General features: G+C 43.2%; 1 protein-coding gene across 1 annotated transcript in view; it reads left to right on the forward strand.

The window, feature by feature from the left end:
• ANKRD22 (ankyrin repeat domain 22) overlaps positions 1–21,247 on the forward strand; it is a 268,125-nt gene extending 246,878 nt beyond the window's left edge. Inside the window, exon 6 of the mRNA XM_086921946.1 lies at positions 20,824–21,247. Coding sequence (XP_086778072.1) covers positions 20,824–20,901 — 78 coding nt within the window. The 3' untranslated portion in view covers positions 20,902–21,247. The remainder of the gene's footprint in view (positions 1–20,823) is intronic.
• Positions 21,248–23,024: the final 1,777 nt, after the last annotated feature.

The raw sequence follows: 23,024 nt of genomic DNA on the forward strand, positions 1-23,024 counted from the left end.
CTTTTCTTGTGACTCAGTTACCGAGTCCCAAGATAGCTGCCAACACTTCCTGGTTTGGAGTGTTAGCAGCCAATCAGAAGTCAGCTTGTGTGCTGGAGGAGTCGCGAATCTTCCTCGGTGCTCAGAAAATCGATATTTTTATTTTTTCAAGTTCTCAGGAACTACTGAACGGATTTACACCATTTAAAAAAAGGTCGCTTTCTGAGCCAAGAGCTACCTTTTTGTCAAATTTGGTGTAAATCTGTTCAGCAGTTCGGCTGTGGCCTGTTCCAAAATTTCCTATGCAGAAAACGAGTTTTGGGCCCCCCTTTTTTTTGCATCCCCCGCTTGACAAATCACTCCCAAACTTTCAAGACAGGAGTTGTACTGAGCTGGTCATTAGTTTGGAAATTTTAACGACGCTTAATCAAACGGCGCCAAAGATATTGGCAAATCAAAAAACGCTTTTCCTATGGATAATAGGTCCTAACTATAACTATCTATTAGGGACCGCCAGTAGGATATATATATATATATATATATATATATATATATATATATATATATATATATATATATAAAAAGTTTTACATTTGTGTTTTGTACTATAAAAATAGAAATTAACTAAAGAACAGCAAACACATTAGCCTATTTAACAAATACACAGAATGGACCACATCAGTTAGTACCTTGCAATAGTCAAGCACTGTGTCATCGATAATGTTCAAAAGTGCATTTGGTGGCACTGCAGGCAGTCTAATTGCTCTCCCTATGATTATTTCATGTTGGGAAAATCCATTTTTTTCTGTCAGGAACACTACAAAGCTTCATCAGCACAAGAGGATAGTGTCTGGCCACTTCAGAGATGTTAATTCACACACTTTGGCCAATCTCACTTTCAGCATTCCATTCACCTGCCTCACAATGCCAGAAGCCTCTGACCGATAACTGCAATATAATCTCTGTTTCACTTGTAACGCTGCACACAACATTTGCAGGACCTCATTATTGAAGTGAGTCCCGCGGTCTGACTCCAGTGAAGTCTGGAAACCAAATCCTATATCTTTACCCCTATATCATTAGCTATATGTTCCTAGGCCCCAAACCATAACTCTATACTCCAAACCTTTACTTAGACCCAAAACCCCTATTCTACCCTCAACAATCTTACATGTTCCCATTACTTTACCACACATGCTCATTTGTCAGGTTTTGTGTCATGGATAAAACCTTGTGAGCCATCACCCTTGTAAACTAGCCATTGTGTCAATCCAAGACAGAACAACATACTTCAAATAGATTAAACATGATTTTAAGTTTTCCACATTATCTATAATAAAATATTTGTGAAAATATGTTTGTAAACCTTAACTTTCTCCACCAAGCAAAGAAGTATGGGGGAAACAAAAGTGAAAACCAAAACATATTTAGTACAGTGGTAAACAATAAAATGCAATGAGTAGCTTGAAACCTCCTTCCTTGCTGATGCCTTGTTCAGTGGCAGGCGGTGATATTTAGAAGAAGAAGGGCACTAGAGGGAAGTGAATGTTTTAATCCAGTGATAGGCACTGCTATAAATGCCTTAAGTATCGATGCTAAATGTCTCAATCATGACTTGTTAGCAGTGTTTTATTTATAAGATGCCATAATTGAGAGCTCTGAAGTTGATGCTGAAAGCAATGATAAGCAGTGAGTTATCCACACGTCCTCTGTGTTCTCCTCTTCTGAAAGCCCCAGTGCGAGTCCCAGCCAATTCTCCTCTACCACTTCAGATCCTTCTCTCATGCTGCTCATAAAATTAAGCAGTATGAAGAAGTGTTGGGATTAGTTGAAGCAGTCTGGCTCAATGCTCCTTAAGGCAACGGGACCTGTGCCGTCTCTCCATCCAGCTGTGTAAGACAGCATGGGTTGGAGAGCTTTAAAGTGCGCATGTCAGGCTGGCTGTTGCAAGACAGCCATCTAAAGTGACATGCACACTTTAAACAGCAGTGGGCACCGCTCCTCTCCTGCTGAATAGAGCAGCAATTGCCCCACCCTGCCAAATCCATTGTATTACTATTTTAGTTTTCATCTCTGGTGCTCCTGCAGTGTGTGGGGGGGGGGCGATGCCCCATCTCTCAAATAGAGAAACTACCACTGGTCTTTTTCAGCAAAGCCTAACTGTGTTGCCCCATTCGGTAAGGTATACAAAAAGAAGCATTGGAAAAAACAATGGGTCATGCTTTTTGATAAGGGAAATGTTAATAATATTTGGATAACTTTGTGCAAGATAGAACATACAAAAATGAGGCAACATCTTGGGCTACAATAATATAGAGGCTTCAAGTTGTACCCCTTTTCTAAACAGAATGCATTAGCTATAGCCACAAAGCTGAGTGTAACAAAAAGTATTTAGACAATAAGATTTGCATGGTAACTGGTGAACTTAAAAAGGAAACACAGAAAATCTTACATAATAAAGAATTTTGACAAACGGACAGTTTTTTCAGTGCATTTTTTAAGAAATGCATGCACATGCGTCTTTACTACATGAACAAAAAAAACATAGATTCAGTACGTTATCATGCAGCAAATTCAAACAATTGAATGCACAAGATTGATTAGTGATTAGCACTGTGTCCTACTGAGAGGCTAAAGCAGTTAAAATGTTATCATGTTAGCAAAGTATATGCATCAAAGAACACTCCCTGGGTTTTAAGCTACATGTTCAACATGCAGTTTAATAAAGGTCTTGTTAACGGTCTCTTTACCCACAAATGGACAATGTAGTAATCCTTAAAATGCCCTAATCTTGATGAACAGCCCATCCAACATATGTTTAAGTGTGCAGTGCTCTGAAACCATCTTGGCAAAGGTGCGCTATGCAGAAATGTTAAATAAATCAATAAATAATGCACATGAGCCCGTGTCTCTCTATTACACACAACCAAGTTCCCCCTACTACACATTATTATTATTTGCTCTCATATTGCACATCTCTCTCCTCTGACCTGTACATCAGTCAGTGCTAATGTGCCAACCTCTCGCTCCACTTTGGTGCATCACCTACCGCTCCCCTAATGAGCGCTACTCTGCTTTACCTCGTGCACATCACTCTGATCTTCCCTGGTATAAATCATCCAGTGGTTCCATGATGCAGACCATTATGTGCCCGCTTGGTCTACGTCACCATGTGCTCCCTGCTGCACATCACCTTATGCACCCTTGAAGCAGATAGCCCTGTGCTCTTCTAAGCCATCTTACCATGTGCCCCCTTGTTGCACTTTACCCTGTGCTCATCTGCTGCACAACACATTGTATTGCCATACTGCATAGAATGATGCACCCCTTTTGTCTGTCTGCACAAGTACTTGTTTGTATTCTCCACAAGCACCCACGTTGCCTTCAACCACACTACTGAACCCCACAGGACCGACCACCGCTGCATCCATTTTACCTTCAAGAAACAAACCATGCACCACTGCACGCAACAGCTGCCTCGCCGCTGCTGGAGCAAAGTCACCAAGGACCAGCTGACCCACACCTTCGCCCAGAACTCACCCACCGACCCAGACAACACCACCCGTAACCTCAGACAGTGGATCGACGACTGCGCCAACACTATCGCCAGCCAAAGAAACCCTCAAGCAGCCACTCCATCAAGAAAGCCACCTGGTTCACCAAAGAGCTCCAGACCTCCAAACGTACATGCCGAAAACTGGAGAAGAAATGGCTCCATCACACCAGACAACCACGCAGCCCACAAGGACGCCACCCGCAGACCTCACCAACTCATCAGAACAGCCAAGAGATCTTCCTTCAAAACCCGCCTGGACAACAACGCACACGACAGCAAAGAGCTATTCAGCATAGTGAAGGAAGTCTCAACCCCACGCCGACACCAACGATATCCCGCCCTCGCAAGAGCTGTACGACTCACTGGCCACCTTCTTCCATCGCAAGATCACTGACATTCACAACAGCTTCAACACCTCGACCGTCCTGACTACGGCAGCCCCCACCCCCAACACCACCTAACCAACCAGCTGACCTCCTGGTCTCACGTCACCGACGAGATACGCAAGGTAATGAACTCCATCCACTCAGGATCACCATCAGACCCCTGCCCACACCATGTATTCAACAAAGCAGACACAACCATCGCACCCCAACTACGGAAGGTCATCAACATCTCCTTCGAGAAAGCGACGTTCCCGGAAAGCTGGAAGCATGCCAAAATCAACGCCCTCCTCAAGAAGCCCAAGGCGGACCTCAAGAACTTCCAGCCCATCTCCCTACTCTCTTTCCCCGGCAAAGGTTATCGGGAAAATCGCCAAAATGCAACTAACCCGCCACCATGAGGACAACAACATCTTAGACCCATCCCAGTCCGGTTTCAGACGGAACCACAGCACCGAGACAGCCCTCACCGCCGCCACAGACGACATCAGACGCCAACTAGAGAACGGCGAAACATCAGCCCTCATCCTTCTGGACCTGTCAGCCGCCTTCGACACAGTCTGCCACCGCACACTAAGGACACGCCTCCAAGAAGCCGGAATCCAGGAGAAGGCCTTGGACTGGACCACGTCCTTCCTCTCTGGCAGAACCCAGAGAGTCCGCCTTCCACCCTTCCAATCCGAAGCCACCGACATCTGCGGCATACCCCAGGGCTCAACCCTTAGCCCGACCCTGCTCAACGTCTAAATCGGCCCCTTTGCACAAGTGGCCCGAGAACATGACCTGAACATCATCTCCTACGCTGACGACACCCAGCTCATCCTCTCCCTCACCAAGGACCCGCACACCACCAAAATCAATCTCCACGAGGGAATGAAGACCGTCGCCGATTGGATGAGGAGGAGCCGTCTGAAACTGAACTCTGACAAAACAGAGGTCCTCATCCTCGGCCCACCCCCTCTGCCTGGAATGACTTGTAGTGTAGTTCCTAGTTTCCCACTAGGCCCTGCGCATTGGAATAACATAAACAGTAGTATCGACGTGGAACTGCGGATATTCCAGGCCTCCACTGACTATGCTAAACTTAATTGGGTTGTGTTACCAACTAGCTCAGAGGTCACTGGAAACTTTCTTCTCTGCATAGGAAGTGATCAGCTTCCTTGGCACAGACAAGAAGGGATTCAGTTTTCCAACAACCGTGCAACATGACAACTTTGCTCTTCAGATCAAGAGTCAATCTCTAGGGTCGTGTGAAACAATAGACATGTATTTCACTCAGTCAGTCTAGTGCAGTTTACTTTCACGAGATGTAGAGAATAGAGAGACGGGCGTTTGTCAATAAAGGGTTAACATTTATTGCACAGTCTTTCTTCTCGTACAAGAGAAATGTATTGCCACAATTGCAATAATTGTTATTATAAAAAGTACGTACAGTAAGATAAGTATTGCGAAATAGAACTGTAAAAGCATTGATATGGTTTCTTAGCCATACAATGTTTTAAAAGTAATAAAACATATATACAGTCATATATACATTAGGCTAACATACTCAACTGGTGCTTCTAACTAAGCCTACCCCAGTGTGCCTGACCTAAGCCTAACACGTGAAAAGGGGAGTAAGTAAGTAGCTTAAGTTAAGTTGGTTTTGCCAAGGTTTGTTTCAAGAATTCTCGTCTACGGGTTTAGTCAACACCATACCTCTGAATAGAATGATGGAGGATTGGTATCTCCTTCAGGGGTCTCTCTCGATATCCCAGTCACCCGCGAGGGTAAACCGGAAGCGCCGGGACTGGATTTCTCTGCACGAGAAAGGCAGCGGCTTCTCTTCAGCGCGTCGAGGAAGGAGGGGGGACAGCGTCCGCGGGCAGCTGGAATCTGCTGGATGTCTTCGCAGAGGGACGGCTGTTCAGCTCCTTAAGCGTACTGTACCATAGTTCGCGCTTTAGCGGCGATAATGGTATCAGCAGCTTCACCACCACAGGATAGCAGGCTGCAGCGACAGAGTGCTAGATTTACCAACACTGGGTCTTGCAGGCAGCTGGCATCAGCAACAGTAGCTCGTACAACAGGCATTGCTTAAGGCAACGTTGGTAATATTTATACCTGACAGGTGCCGGGTTTGACGCAAGTTTGCTGGACATAAGACGTCAATTAAAGATGTCACTAGGAAGTGATAGTTATCAGTTGCTCATTAGAGTTCTATTACTAATCAAAACATAGCAAGCGGGGATTTCCAGGTTTGCGGAGTTTTTATCTTGTTGAAGAACTCGGAGTGTTATCTAGGAATATCAGATAGTGACTGCTGCTCTGTCATTGCACTAATTGGTCGCAAAGGAAGTGGCAGAGGGAACTATGCTGGAATGTGGCTCTGTTCGTGTGAGGCCAGAGATGACTTTTCAGAAAATCGCACTTGAACGGTTATGCCAATATAGAGAATAAATGGATTTATAGCCGAATAGGGGCATAAGGTCACAGTATTGATCAGGAACCTAGATAAACACGCAACACCCACTCCACGGGTTAATGTCCATCAAAATTACTAAAACTAAAGCAATTAGATGCATGTGTAACATTGCCCACCCCAAACTACACAAATGCATTCGAAATAGGCGTACTTGTAATACATGGAATTTAGGTACTGTACGTTTTTTTTAAAAAAAGCATAGAAATCATTCAAATAATTGTTGCATATGAAATCAATGAACGATTATGCAAAAGGAATTACACATGAAGTATCTCTGACAGAAGAAATGCGAGATAAATCATCACATAAAAATGCATTGTAATAACATGTGTGCTAGAGGCTGGTGTAGTATTGTTATGTCTCTAGATGTGTTTAGAAATAGAAGTGTGAAGCTTCTGTTCTCTAAGAATAGTTTTTACGTTAAGCAAAGAATTGTTCGTGCCAAAAAAGGGGTCAATATTAGAAAAATTGTCCAATTCAAAGAAAATAGATTTCCAAAGCTCTTGGCAGTTTTTGTTGATCAAAACTGAAGGCCGAATTCAGAGTTCATGGGAACGCTGTGTGTCGGAAAAGCTTCTAAAAGTTATTGTTTCTGTACGGGTGAGAACATCGTATCAGACAGGCTCTCAAAGAATTGGTCTACAAATTCAGGTGAAAGTTCAACCAAATTAGATAGCGCTGTAACTTGGCAGGTGTGAGAATGATTGCTGTCATCGAAGGCAGGACCAGCAATGCTCACAGAACGTTGTACCTGGGTGATGTTGCTTTTGTCACTCGCTCCACTGTTACCACTTGGCTGTAGTACAGGAGTCTCCACAAATGCCGTCATCAGGATTGGTAGCCGCTGGGGACAACACAATGCGTGAGCCGTTATTGGACTGAGCAAAGTATCCACGTCCATTGGTACTGCTGATGGAAGTGAAAGACAGATGTCCAACACGCATTCATCGCCGCAAAGCATACACCGTAGCACAGGTAAAATGCAATTTTGCCATATCGGTCTGAATGAAAGGAACCAGGTCATGTTTAGATCTCTCAGCCTGGCCAATCCAAGGACGTTAGTTATCCTGTCCCGGTAGCGCATTGCTAGGATTGTCACTTCCATTCCCATGGGAGCTATTTCTGAGCCGAGGCTTGCCATAACGTAGCAGGAGGGTCAAAAATAGAATCCCTGCGACGAGTCCCAAAAGAAATGGTATGCCGCCAAAAATGGAGTGCACAAAATTAGGAAAGATTCCCAAAATTGCCTGGAAGGGTGTTAGCAGTCCCGTAAAGACTGTCTTAAATATGCCTGGGATGCTTGTTGCACTAGACATGTTAAGGAGTTGGCTGAACATTTCTACGAAATGCACGGGGCAATTTGTTGATAAAAGGTCATGAATTTCAGTAGCTGTCCTTGCAACTAGAAGATCATACGTCTCTTTAGATGACGTTATAGGCACTGTTGTCTGTAAAAGTACAGATTTCATTTTGCTTAATGTATCAATTCGTATAGAATAGAGATTCAGACAAGGCCAGATGGGAGTCACTGTGTCTGCAGGCCCACTCGGGAACAATGCTTGCATACAGCATTTGACCATGGATGTTACTTCTACTAGATAACTTTTCCCTGGCACGAGGCCACAACATCTGTGATCCGTTCTAAGAATGTAACTCCCGTTCGCGAGTTGCATAAAGAAGGGCTCTATCTGAGTTGCAGGTGTGACTAGCTGGTGGCATGAAAGGTTGTTTGAATTTCCATCACATGCTCCGTGTAAATTAATACCCTGACACAAAAGTATACCGCTTAGTGCGTGCTTACAGTTATCACCACTAAGAAATACATTTTTGTCGCTGTCACTATAGCAAGAATGAGTGTATGGTAATTTCCATTCAGATTTTACATATCCTTTACCCAATTGTTCATATTGGCCAGCAGGTATGTACTCAAGGCTCTTTTTAAATCGGAAAGTTGTTATCGGAATTGTGATAATTCCGTGTATTATCCATTCAATGACAGGACTCTCTGACATTGTCAACGGTAATCTCTCGAGTTTTTCGATGCTCAGGATTGTATAGTCTGCTCCTTTCTGTGCCAAACTGATCTGTTTATCAGTAAGGTTAAAACTGGAAAATAATGACGTTGTGTTGATTAAACGCCAAGGCACATAGCCTGAACGAAGATTTTGCAGCGTCCAGCCTAATTCTATAATAGAACGCAATTGAGACTGGCCATGTTGTAACATTAGCAAATCTCTGTCTATCACATCAAAGGCAGAGGATACAATATTGTCCAACGAATATATTCTGGAAGACAGAGTCGTTAACCCATTGTCTACCACAGAAAGTGATTTCTCCAAATTAATACGATCAATTTCTCGTATTTTTTCAACAGTTTCAATTTGCTTTACTTTCCAAGCCTCGTTGTAAGCAGCATAGATACTGGTCGCTATGAAACGCTTTTGATGCTGTTTGCGTGGTCCAAGAATGAAATCGCGCAAATCAGCACCATCTTTTAGTAAAGACAAGTGTTGCTTAATTTCAGCCAGTGTGGACGTTGTAAGCCATTCGAGGCAGAGTTTCCCTACACTGTATGTTGTTATAATCCCTGGATGTTGTCTCTGGGGATATCTCGAGTCTAATCTGGTCATTTTTAACCCCTGTGTTTTATTCAGGAATCTATCTTGACAGCTATTTGTGTCTGTAGGCCAGATTAACCACTTTTTCCAATCAGGATGTGTTCTGTTGAAATGTAAAATTTGTGACACGTCTAACTCAATATCTGTGGTTGCATTTTCAGGTATTGGCTTTGGAATAGACGGTGTTTTAAGGTCTTTGTTCTTAGCTAGGCCAAGACAAGATGTTTGGTGTATAGTGTCATTTAAAAATAACATTTGTTCTGGTATCATGCAGGTTCTAAATAGTGCTTCAATGCCTTGCACCTGCCAATCTTTTGTACCCCAAATTGTTTTCGTTTCAATATTATTTTTCCAATAATCAAAACCAAATGTCATCATTTTGTCATAAAATGCTTCTGAATATATCAATTTAGAATTTGTCAGCATTGTTTTCATTCCTGTTTTCTCTAACAGTTTATAATAAAACGTTTCTGCATCACTGGTGTTAAACCCTGAGAAGTATTTGAATTTCTCAAAAAATGCTTTAGAACTGCTTTTAGGTGGTGTAGAACAATGTTCCCATTGATTATACATAAAAACATTTCTAGGCTGTGCAGATTTATGCAAGTAATGATCCCCATAGTGGGTGTAACAGAACAACTGCTCATAACTAGATGAACCTTGTAAATAATCATGATCTGTGAATCTAGCTGACATTACTAAATCAGACATCATGTCATTAATACTGTTAAAGTCCCAATCATCAGAGAATGTACTTGGTGTCACAAAGTCACTTAAGGAAACCTTTAGTTGATGAGGATACTTCAGGATTTCGACCGGACCATAGATCTCATAGTCTGTTTTCTCCCATACTACCCCACCAGGTATTGGAATTGCTGTGACATTTACTGTTGACAGTTCTCTTTTCTTCACGTGTGATGATCTGTATGGTTTCAGGACTAAGTTGATGTTCTGACTTGCTGTGTCCATTGTAATATATTTTCCCTCAATGAATCTTCCCAAACACAGTACCATGATGAACCAAAGCAGGAGGAAAAATACACCTAGACCGAACCAGAACTCTAGCCAAGGGGAAACAAGGTAGATTTCCTTCAGTTGATGAAAGAGTTCCTTTGCTTTTTCTTTAAAAGACTTTTTTGTTTCTGGCATCACTTCGGGGTCGTTCAAATCTTCAGAGAAGTTGTCGAAGTTGATGAAATAACCAGAGGCAGTTCTGTCAATTGATGGGATTGTTCTTTCAATCTGTCTCTCGGTAGCACTTTCTGATGCCACATCATTGTAGACTGGTGTTGTTTCTTGACGAACTGTTTCAATCTGTGTTTCAAGAGGCACAAGTTCCATGGCATTATTGCATAGTCCTTCATTGTGCACTGCAGGCTGATCGAATGTGATTAGTCTTTCAGTTTGAACCTCTTGGATTGTTGCAAGTTTGGGTATTCTGTTGTTTCTTGGGAGTCCACTGGGCCTACTGTTGATTATAGGCCACATGCTTGTGGTTTTACCAGATCGATAGACACGACTCTGTTCTCCTTTTTACCAGCAAGGGGCGGTAGCACAACTGATCTTGTTCCGGTGACTGCCAAGACAGGTACTGCTTTTCTGTAAGAAGGCCCAAATTCCTTCTTAACCGCGATCTTTTCTCTGACTAGATCCCCAATCTTTGGAATCCAGACAGGCCTTGCTGGGGCTGTTGCGGGTGGTGCCTCGTCAGTGGTACTTGGCTGTTGCTTTAACTTTATGTTGCTTAATGATTTTCTTGTTTCATTCAGTTCCTGTAAAACAGCCAAACGATCCTTTACATCAAAGTGCTTTGTTTCTTCTTGTACCACTGACATCTGACTATCGAGGTCCTGAACTCGCATTCTAATTCCGAACAATAGTTCGTATGAGCTGAAGCCTTTTAGAGAATTTCTTGGCATGTTGTTAAGACTAGTCTGGACACTTATTAAATGTTTGACCCACCCAGCGCCTGAACCTAATACCTTCGCTGTTATAGATTGCTTTATGTCCCGGTTTTTTCTTTCTACCACACTATTCCCTTCGGGGTGCGACGGACAAGAATACCGCAACCCAATTCCCATGCTAGCCATGGCCTCCTTATAGGCTCGAGAGCTGAAAGCAGGACCCTGGTCAGAATGGAACGTGGTAATTGCGTATGTGCCGATAAAGACTCGCAAATCTTTTATAACCGTTCTAGCGTCAGCCGAGCGCTGGAGGCCTCATTTTTTAAGTGCTTTTCGTCTTAACTGATTAATAGGACGCAGGTTGGGGTGCAGGCAGCGTTACTCTGTTTCTAATCGGTAGCCGGTAGCATGGTTCACTACTGCGATCCCTATTGCAGTTTTCACAGTTGTTTACATATATTTGGTGTTCTACACTCATTCCCGGCCACCAGTATACTGATTGTAATTCAGTCAGAGTAACCTTAATTGTTTGGTGTCTCAGACCCAAACCCATATGTGCGTCTGCTATTAAAAATATTCTCCTGTTCGTGTTTGGAATTACTCTGTCCCCCACTCCAGGGATTCGAGCAAAAGGAACGGAGTTTGCATCGATTATGTATGCATAATTGAGTGGATAGTTTACGGGTAGTGCTGTACAGTCGCCTTTTACGGTCGTTTTTACTGCCAGCATGGTTTCCCCGTCTATGTATTTATCTGTACGCTTTTTTGTGGCTACGGAAGCCGGTTTAGTTGCTTCCGCGGTGGCTGTATTAGCCAATGAATTCCCTGCAACGTGAACGCCATCACGTTGAAGACTCTGTGCGTGAATCACGTGAGTCTTTTGTAGTTCTTTACTTAAAAGAGCTACCTCGTTCCAGAGCAATTTATGCTTTATTGTGGCACCTGTGTCATCTTTGTAGTCTTTTTTGATCCAACTCTGCAGTTTATTGTTGTAAGAGTTGACGCAAAAATGAGAATCGCACACTATAAGTGTCGGGAATTCGCGTTCTGCATTTTCAAGCGCCATCTTTAAGGATCTGATTTCAGTTCTCTGAATCGAACACCTTCTTACAGATTCAGTTTTTGTTACTTTCGGTCTGATTTTACCGCACAGCCAACGACATTTAATGATCGCACATGCTGCGTCGTAGGATTTTCTCTCTACGTTAAAATGCTGTACAGAGCTATCTGTATAGATTATACAGGCATATTGTGGGAGAGGCAGAATTTCGATTGGCAGAGGATATTCTTCTTCATACTCTAAATCATTCAGTTCTTCGTATTGCGGGGCGAAATAGTATTTTACGTCTTCCGCTCCTAGAGAATCTATGCACTGTATCCATTTCGGATCCAGTGACACTGTAGGCAGGTTTACTGGGCTGAATAGCGCTTCGAAGGCGGATTCCGCTGTGAGGATGTTAATCCTTTTGCCGTGTGCTAGTTCTCGTTCATTTGCTAATGCGATTTGCACTGCGTTCACAGTTCTTTCTGTGTGACTGAATGTTTTTTCTGCTTGTGTGTACAAGTGAGATTTAATTGAAATTGGTACCTTTTCTCCCTCATTAGAGGTTAGGTACGTGAATCCGCATCTTCCTTGGATGACTCGGATTACAAGATCACGTGTGTTGTCACGTGTGTCTAATTTTGTTTTTGCTAACATGTCTGTTTGCAGTGATCTCAAAATTTCTGTGTGTTTTTGAGTCCAATTGATTTGTTTAAAATCAGGTTTAATTAGTTCGTAGAGAGGTTTAACCCTCTCTGCGTAATTTAGAATGTAAGTTCTTCCGAAATTCAGAAAACCTAATATGGATTGTAAATTCTTCAGCGTTTTTGGAGCTTGGAGTACAGTGCACTTCTCTAAGAAGTTGTCCGCTAGGCTTTTCCCTTCACTTGATAATTCGTACCCTAAAAATAGTACTGTCAGGTGGGCAATTCGGGACTTTTTAAAGTTGAATTTGTAACCCTCTGCTGCGAACCCAAGTATGATGGTGTTCACTCTTTTCAAGTGAGTATGCAAGTCGTCGTCTGTGAGATAAATATCATCTACGTAAGATAATGCTTCATCATCATAGATTTGTAGTAACTCTGTTACCCTAGCTGAGAATAGTCCTGGGCTGTTCTTGAACCCCTGTGGGAGTCGACAGAATTTTTTCTGCGACCCAAATGCGGAGAAAGCGGTCAAATATCTGCTTTCTGGTGCAATGTTTTGACAAAAGAAACCATTAGATATGTCTAATGTCGTTTTATATTTTTTCCTAACTATGTTATTCATTAGTGCTGCACTATGCGAGTTTTGTACTGCAAAAGTTTTGCAACATGTATTAAGGTGTCTGTAGTCCAAAACTAGACGATATGAATTGTCTGGCTTGGAGACAGGAAACAAAGGATTGTTCATTTGAGAGGTGTATGTTTCAATCACCCCCTGGTATTCAAGTTGATCTAAGATCTCCCTGACCTGTTTTTTAGCTTCTTGCTTTATGGGATACTGCCTTTGGGCAGTTGGTTCACTTTTTAGTTGGATTTTGTGAGGAGGAGAGTCCTCATCCCATCCTACATGATTTTTATACAAAGCCGGAGCCTGGGCTACTGCCCATTTCCTTGCATATGTATATTTTTTGTGAATCGGTATGTGATTCGAGAAGGCAGGCATAATCACTTCTTCGCCACGAGGGCACTCCCTGACAAACTCCGGGGGCCAATCTTTTTCAGCTAACAGAATATCATAGCCTTTTGAGAGCTTATCCCAAAATAGACCCTTAATTTTCCTAGTCTTATCACCCTCCATACGCAATGTTATTTCGTATATTTTATGGGGCTCGCTAAGTCTGGCGTCGGCAGTTTCAACCTGAATGTATTCATTCGTGTCCACTGTCTCCAGATGACTCATCAAGTTCTTGCGCGCTATACTGATTTCTGCTGCACTGTCCAACATTGTCAATGCCCACTCCCCGTTTTTCAACTGTGTCCTCAGTATTCTCGGCATGGTTGATTACTCTAATACTGGCTACCTTCTTTTTTGAAAATTGAGATTTTTTACTCTGAGCAGGTTCCTTGTCTTTGGACTTGGTGTGCTCTCCTGGGTCTGACCGTCCTCTTCTTTCCGAATTCTGTGGAAGAGATCGAGAGGGACGTGTATCAATACTTTGATATCTATCAGGTTTTTTCAGATTATCCCTATTTCTAAGGTTATATCGTTTCTCAGAGGGCTCCCTCTGGGGAGACTGGCGTTCTCGAGTCGGAGTTCTTTCCCTCCGTCGAGGAGACCTTCCTCTGGACTGAAAAACTTTTTCATTGGGAGTGGATTGTTTATTTCCATCCCAGCTCTTTTTAGGAGTGTTTAAATTATTTTTAATAAATAATTTTTCAGGACTTTCGAGCAGTTGGGGTTTTACTGGTTTCCCACCCAAGCTGTCTCTACCTAATTCTTCATAGCATTTTTCTATGATTTTTGCAAGCTCAACAGGATCTTTTATATCTGTTTCCCTCACCTTCTGGCGAATCGCCACAGATGCTGCTTCTCCTTTAATGTTGGCTAATATTATAGCCGAGACCTGCTTGAAGTCTTTCAGTAATTTCATACCTAGATTTAAAGCGGGCTCTGGACCGAATTCATTTTGAATCTGTTTTAGCACTTCTGGTATAACCGCCATAGACGGAACACCGTGTGTTTTTGTGAATGGAAGCAAAGACTGTACCCCAAGTGTCGCAGTCCTCCACGTGTGGTGCGATTCCCATAGGAAGGCAGATGGTCAAGATTCTGTGTTTCTCAATAGGGGTAGTATCAGGAAATACTGCCTCTATTTGAGTGATTTTCTGTGCTAACCAGAAAGGAATTTGTTCCCGTTTTACGGGTGTTTTACCAAGACATGACTGTATGTTCTGTGGTGTAATTTTATTTGTGTTCCCCTGATGAGGGGTCAGCTGGTGTGAATTAACAGCTGGCTGGACTGTTGCAGTCCGCATTACATATTGGACTAATTGCCTATGTATTTTTATTAATGTGTTTAGCTGTACTAACAGCTCTTCCTTAGACATTCTTGCAATGTCAGGATGTGGTGTGTAGCTGGCTAGAACCAGCCACGTGGCTCCTGGTCTACCTAGAGGACCGAGCCTAGTTATGTGATCATTGTGTTTTAGGGCGCCATTAAACCAGAGCAGGTGCTCTTGAAATTTAAGTGGGATTTCAATCTCCTCGAAAGGAGCGTACTCTCCCGGAGGTTCCTCTATTTTGTAATAGTGAAACTCTTGTGTTGTAGCATTTGCCGCTGGAAAGTTTATCCATGAATAGAATACCTCTGTCTGCCGATACTCGTGAGCCTCTATCACGAAAATTACTGTACCACCTTGAGGTGTCAGTCCGTTTTCTATAAGTTTTAACGTTATAGATCTTCTTAAGTGAACCGGGATGATAATAGCATCCGGGTCTGCTTGTTCGGGACCTTGCTGAGTCGCATCTACTGCGGCCCCAGAGGTTCCGTTATTTTCTGGCATTGTAAAAATGCAAGGTTTGCAGAGTAGGTCTCCAAGGAGACAAAGATTAGGTGCACAATATTTTGGAACACTGTATCCTTCAACGCTGAATAAACCGGAGCTTTACATAGGAATCTCTTCCTACTAAGGTCGGGCGGATTTTTTTAACCTTTCACCCACTCCAGACGTCTATTGGAGTATTTACGGGAGAAAGGGTTCTGTGTGAAATATGCACGACTGAGTTACTCTACTGTCTTGCGTTAGTTTATCGCCTTACCAAACGTTGGGCGCCATGTAGTGTAGTTCCTAGTTTCCCACTAGGCCCTGCGCATTGGAATAACATAAACAGTAGTATCGACGTGGAACTGCGGATATTCCAGGCCTCCACTGACTATGCTAAACTTAATTGGGTTGTGTTACCAACTAGCTCAGAGGTCACTGGAAACTTTCTTCTCTGCATAGGAAGTGATCAGCTTCCTTGGCACAGACAAGAAGGGATTCAGTTTTCCAACAACCGTGCAACATGACAACTTTGCTCCTCAGATCAAGAGTCAATCTCTAGGGTCGTGTGAAACAATAGACATGTATTTCACTCAGTCAGTCTAGTGCAGTTTACTTTCACGAGATGTAGAGAATAGAGAGACAGGCGTTTGTCAATAAAGGGTTAACATTTATTGCACAGTCTTTCTTCTTGTACAAGAGAAATGTATTGCCACAATTGCAATAATTGTTATTATAAAAAGTACGTACAGTAAGATAAGTATTGCGAAATAGAACTGTAAAAGCATTGATATGGTTTCTTAGCCATACAATGGTTTAAAAGTAATAAAACATATATACAGTCATATATACATCAGGCTAACATACTCAACTGGTGCTTCTAACTAAGCCTACCCCAGTGTGCCTGACCTAAGCCTAACACGTGAAAAGGGGAGTAAGTAAGTAGCTTAAGTTAAGTTGGTTTTGCCAAGGTTTGTTTCAAGAATTCTCGTCTAAGGGTTTAGTCAACACCATACCTCTGAATAGAATGATGGAGGATTGGTATCTCCTTCAGGGGTCTCTCTCGATATCCCAGTCACCCGCGAGGGTAAACCGGAAGCGCCGGGACTGGATTTCTCTGCACGAGAAAGGCAGCGGCTTCTCTTCAGCGCGTCGAGGAAGGAGGGGGGACAGCGTCCGCGGGCAGCTGGAATCTGCTGGATGTCTTCGCAGAGGGACGGCTGTTCAGCTCCTTAAGCGTACTGTACCATAGTTCGCGCTTTAGCGGCGATAATGGTATCAGCAGCTTCACCACCACAGGATAGCAGGCTGCAGCGACAGAGTGCTAGATTTACCAACACGGGGTCTTGCAGGCAGCTGGCATCAGCAACAGTAGCTCGTACAACAGGCATTGCTTAAGGCAACGTTGGTAATATTTATACCTGACAGGTGCCGGGTTTGACGCAAGTTTGCTGGACATAAGACATGTATTAAAGATGTCACTAGGAAGTGATAGTTATCAGTTGCTCATTAGAGTTCTATTACTAATCAAAACATAGCAAGCAGGGATTTCCAGGTTTGCGGAGTTTTTATCTTGTTGAAGAACTCGGAGTGTTATCTAGGAATATCAGATAGTGACTGCTGCTCTGTCATTGCACTAATTGGTCGCAAAGGAAGTGGCAGAGGGAACTATGCTGGAATGTGGCTCTGTTCGTGTGAGGCCAGAGATGACTTTTCAGAAAATCGCACTTGAACGGTTATGCCAATATAGGGAATAAATGGATTTATAGCCGAATAGGGGCATAAGGTCACAGTATTGATCAGGAACCTAGATAAACACGCAACAGACTCCTGGTGGCCGACCACACTGGAAACAGCACCAAAACCTACGGACCACGCACGCAACCTAGGATTCATCCTCGACTCCTCCCTCTCGATGTCAAAGCAGGTCAACTCCATCTCCTCCTCCTGCTACAACACCCTCCGCATGCTGTGCAGGATCTACAAGTGGATCCCGATCGTAACCAGAAGAACGGTGGCCCAGGCCCTCGTCAGCAGCAGGCTGGACTAAGACTGCTGCAGCGCATCCAAAACGCCTCCGCCCGCCTGGTCCTCAACATCCCTCGTGGCAGCCACATCACCCCCCACCTGAGAGACCTGCACTGGCTCCCCATCAACAAGAGGATCACCTTCAAGCTCCTTACCCACGCACACAAGGCAATCCACAACACCGGACCAGCCTACAGCAGACTCAGCTTCTACACCCCTGCCCGCCAGCTCCGCTCCGCCAACCTCGCCCTTGCCGCCGTTCCACGCATCCAATGAACAACCTCCGGTGGCAGATCCTTCACCTTCCTTGCCGCCAAGACCTGGAAAACACTCCCTACCCATCTGCGGCAGACCCAAGACCTGCTCAACTTCAGAAGACTCCTCAAGACCGGGCTCTTCACGCAGTAGCAGCACTCCCTCCGCCAGCGCCTTGAGACCCTCACGGGTGAGTAGTGCGCTTTACAAGGTATTGCTTGATTGATTGATTCTGTAGTTTATTTCTATACGAGTTCCATTGGTGACAGTATTTCTACTATTCTATGTGTTAGTTTGTCTGTGTGCATGGATGTCTGTTTGCCAACGTGCTGCATGGATGCTTGTGTATATGTATGTCAGCACATGCATGGGGTACATGTGATAGCTGGTGTGCTTGTCTGCATGTAAAGGTAATCTGTGTTTATTGGAGCCAATATGTTGCACTCTTCGATGTGCACATTCTTTTGAAAGATAAAACTTTCTGAATGTGAAAACTTTCCTGAGCACCCTGACGACAACAAGCATGTGTCCTTTAGCTGAAAAAACATATGCATTGGTACAATGGTTGAAACAAAGAATTGTACTACTGTAATTCTATGTATGTTTTTTTTAGTTTTTTTACATATATGCTTTCCTCTTCCACTTTGGAAAATTCTCCTCTCCATCTCCCATCCCATACTGGGTGAATTCTCTTATTGCTCCCCGTTCAAGGATTCCTTTATCACCTGGCCTTCAACGGTGCGTGAATCCCCCTTCCAGGAGTGGGATAATGGGCCAACTTCTTTCTCTGGCTGGGAAATTAAACTTGAGATGTGTGAAATTTGCACTTTTTTGTTAAAATTTCCTGAAATTCCATGAAAACTTTGATATAATGTGCTCCTTCTGTAGTGACAGTGGTTTTGTGGGTATTTTACATGAACATATGCTTTGTATAAAAAATCTCAAAAGTTAATGAAAACAGACATTTATGCAGGGGCGGTTTCTCCATTAGGGCGGTGGGGCTGCGCCCCTTTGAAATTCCTACACATTTACATAACAACATATTCAATAGATTGATTTACTTAGACATACATTCGCATCTCTAAGTAAATCGATGTATTTAGGTCTGTCCTGGGCTGTCTGTTTCGGGCTGCCTTCCCCGCCTCGCTCTGAATCAGGAGACGGAAGCCAGCCAGTAAATCAACTTTCGGCACTGTGATGCAGGACGCAGGGCTTTCTGTTTAGAAGCCCTTCATTGCCATTGGTTCTATTGTAGCATGCGCTCTGTGGGTCAGTGACGCAATTAGCGTCATGGTTTTGGGTGTCTGAGACTTCATCCCTGCATGACTTTGGACGTCTGCCATCCAAAGGCGGGATCCCACCCTTTTCTCATACGTGAGGCTGGCTGCAAGCATGTCTGATCCGGGGCCTTGTTCTTGGTAATGGTAAGTGTTTGCAAGCTAAAGTTGTGTTATGTATATTGTGCTGAGACTCCTCATCAAACTAAACTCCCCCACTGTGACACCCCAGGTACTGACTGCACGTCACTGGCATGTTTAGAAGTGGAGCTGCAGCATTTGTTCCGCCGTGATATTGATCCAAATAATGAGCAGGGTTTGTTCTTTTTCCCTTGCGAAGTTGATCCAAATATCAGTCAAGCAAGGCGAGAAATATGTGTTTACAGTGGCCAGTTCTGTTATGTGTGACATTAAAACTGCCGGTGGCTTCACGCCCCTAAGTTAACACTGATGCCAAAAACATGGATTGACTTGCAAACAATGAATGTTAAAAAAGTTGAGGCAATACATTTCAGTGATTTAGTTCCTCACTTATTTCTCATACTTTACTTAACCTTGTATTCCCCAAGACTTAGCTATTTCATAATGTTATTTATCTGTATTTTTTTCTGTGCATACTTTGAGGCTTGAGCCATGCCAGGTGTTTGAGGGGCCTTGATTGAGTGTGCAGGCACTAAGGCTTGAGCCAAACAAAGTGTGTGTCTGTGGATTGGCGTCTCTGTAGAGCACATAGACCAATGTTTATGTATTCCATTTGCAACTGAAATTCTGTATTTGTGAAGGGGGTATACAGATGTCAAAAATATTTGCAAGGCAAAAGTAAGCGAAAATATAGTGCTTAAATTTGAGGAAGTGCAGGGGGCAGTGAAGTGACAGAGTTGAAAGGAAGTGCATTCAGGGAAGAGTAAAAAGAGGTGGTTGAAGATGTGTAGATGGACAAGATATGCAGAGAAAAAGAGGATACAGTTCTAACATAAAAGCACACATAACCGAAGGCCCTGAACTCCCTCCACAGGCCTCAATGCTATTTAATTCACAGACTCACTCATTTATTTTAAACAGCTAACACCTGTTGACAAAGCCAATCGTAGTGAAAGGTTTTAGGTGTAGATCAGTTGTCATGTCATTTATCTGGATACAATTACATCTCAGAGAGAAACCAGTAAACCAAAATACTGGTCGGTTGGCACACTATGGGAATCACAGAATCACAGAAATGTATTTGACATGTTCCAGTACAGGGAGCCCCTACTTTTTTCATCCCACTTAAAGACCTGTCTGGACATATTTCTATATGACTGGTTGCAGCCAGCAGCTGCGGGTGCTTCCCATCAAACCACCAGATTGGTGGTTAGACCATTTTTTCCAAAGTTAATTCGGCATGCAGTGCAAGACAGTGGGCAAGCATACATTTTAGAATGCAAAAGTTGTCGCGCTGTATAATTTACACATTACAACAGCTGCTCAACATATTAATGCAGTAAGATATGGGGCAGTTTTTAATATATTAATATTTCAAGACTATACTTTCCCACTGCTTTATAAGCCTAGCGTTATCGCTACATTCATTTGCTTAGAAATGGACCATTTGGCATTTTTGTTTTCATTTCTTACTCTGAAGAGGGACCCACCCTGGACCCCAGGTTTGTCCATTAAACCTGTTCACGTCGCTTGCTTTATAAAACTCATCCCCAAAGTTTATGCCTTACCACTTTCAAATGTCACCAACTGCCACTGCATTTAGGTGCATCTCCTTGTATAACTCCTGGAAGTGATATCAGTACTCCTTAATGTAACCCTCCCTTCATTGGAAACCGATACCTAAACTATGTCCTTTTCTTATATTTCAGGAGGGTGAAACACCAGAAGACATTGCAAGGAGGCTGAAATTCTCCAAAGTGCTTCAGTTGCTGCGGAAAGCAGCTTAGGCCTAGAGCTGCATTGGACCATTTGAACTGTTAGCGGGAGGCCTGACTTCGAAGATCATCTCATGTACAGACCTCAAGGGACTGCGCCAGATCACACTCTGTGATCTCCATTTTTTTTTTCATATATAATGACTACAATTTCCTCCAGGCGAAAACTGGACAGTGCCATAGTTCAATAGAAACCTTAAACGTGTTAATAGATCATGTTATGATTGCACTAATATTATCAGAATGCAAAAAATCACTTTTAAATGCAAAGTAAGACACACAAACAAAACAATAATATAATGTTACTTGCATTGTGATCATTAATGTCTAAAAATCTAAATAAAATATATTTAATGTAGGTACAGATTTGAACATTAAATTTACAGTATTTATCCGATGGAGGAAAGATTTTACATAATTGTTTGAGTAAGATAACTCACTGCATCGCCATGTGGACACGTTTATAGCAGGCCAGGTGGTACATGGCAATATATTTTGTTGCACCACGGATATTGTTTTATTTTTGGGGGTGTAGCTTCACACTATAAATTGTGCCGCACCTCATAAAAGAGGCGTACACCTAGGTGCCTACTCAAAGGGTGGTAATGACTTTGAATACAATGCATTCTCTATTGTGTGAGTAGAGAACAGTGAACTGCAATGCTGTGCTTAAGACTTCTTCGGGATTCAAATATTTCCTAATGGGGGCAAATACAGCTTTTTTAGGGTCGAGCCTGCGAGAGCATGCGCTAGCTCATGTGTCCCGCTTGCGAAACACTTCTGTATCCAAAAGGGCTTGGAGCCTTCCCATTGCTTACCATTTTTTGGCTTGCATGGAACTCTTTTTTTACAGCCTCATAATTCGTCAAGGCAGGCTTAACATAATTTCCATTCCCTCTGTTGAGCAGGGACCAAGCACTGATTGATTCAACGTAATCAGTGGTGGTCCTCTTCTCCCGAAGTGATTGAGGTGCTATTTTGTTCTGTTTAACTTTTAGTGCCCTGCAAACAAAAGGTGCGTTACTGCCAAAAATGTGCCCAGCAAGACAAACTAAATTGGAAAGATTTATTTTCTATAGTTCATTTTTTTTATTTTGTCAAGACTTCTTTTCTCACTTGGCACTCATGTTTTCTTTTGTTTTTCCTCGTGGTAGATGTTCTCAGAAGATGAGGATTATTTGGTTGCAAAGCAACATTGTTTCTTTATTATGTGTAATTTCTGAAATGATGCTTTAACACTTAATCGTGCGGTACACCCCTTGTCCACCCCACTCCAATCCACACCACCTCACCCCACACCAATCTGCCCCACTCAATACAATCCGCCTCATAGCAATCTAATCGACCCAGTTCAATCCAAACCACTCACACTAAACAAACCCACCCACCCTACCGAATTTGCCCCACTCCAATTTGCCCCCTCCAATCCATAACAATACCTGCCCCACTTCCATCTTTTGCAATCCAATCTGCCCCACTCCAATCCAAAACAATTTACCCCGCTCTAATCCACCCCATCCACATTAATCCATCCCACTCAATTCAATACACTCCAATCCAGACCACTCCCCTCAATCCACTCCAACTAACCAAACTGGAATCCTCCAAAATCACCCCACTACAATTCACCCCACTCATACCCAAAACAGTCTAACCCACTCTAATCCAAAACATACTGCCTAACTCCAATCTTAGGCACCCCGATCTGCCTCATTCCAATCCAAAACAATTTACCCCACTCTAATCCAAAATAATTTGCCCCACTCCACTCCAATCCAAAGCAATCTGCCCCACTGCAATCTGCCCCATTCCAACCCAAAGCAATTTGTGCCAATCCAATCTTTCCCATTCCAATTCAAAACAACCTGCCCCACTCCAATCCAAAGCAATCTGCCCACTAATATCCTATACAGTCTGTCCACTCCAAGCTACCTTTCTCCAATCCAAAACATTCTGGCCCACTTCAGTCTGCCCACTCCAATCCAAAACAGCCTACCTCACTCTAATATGCCCACTCCAATCCAAAACAATTTGCCTTCTCCATTAGGCCCCACTCCAAAGCAGTCTGCCCCTTTCCAGTCCAAAACAATCTGCCCCACTCCAATCCAAAACAATCTGCCACACTTCAATGTGCC

This window comes from Lissotriton vulgaris, chromosome 5 (assembly GCF_964263255.1).
Source record: "Lissotriton vulgaris chromosome 5, aLisVul1.2, whole genome shotgun sequence".
In the NCBI taxonomy this organism is placed as follows: domain Eukaryota; kingdom Metazoa; phylum Chordata; class Amphibia; order Caudata; family Salamandridae; genus Lissotriton; species Lissotriton vulgaris.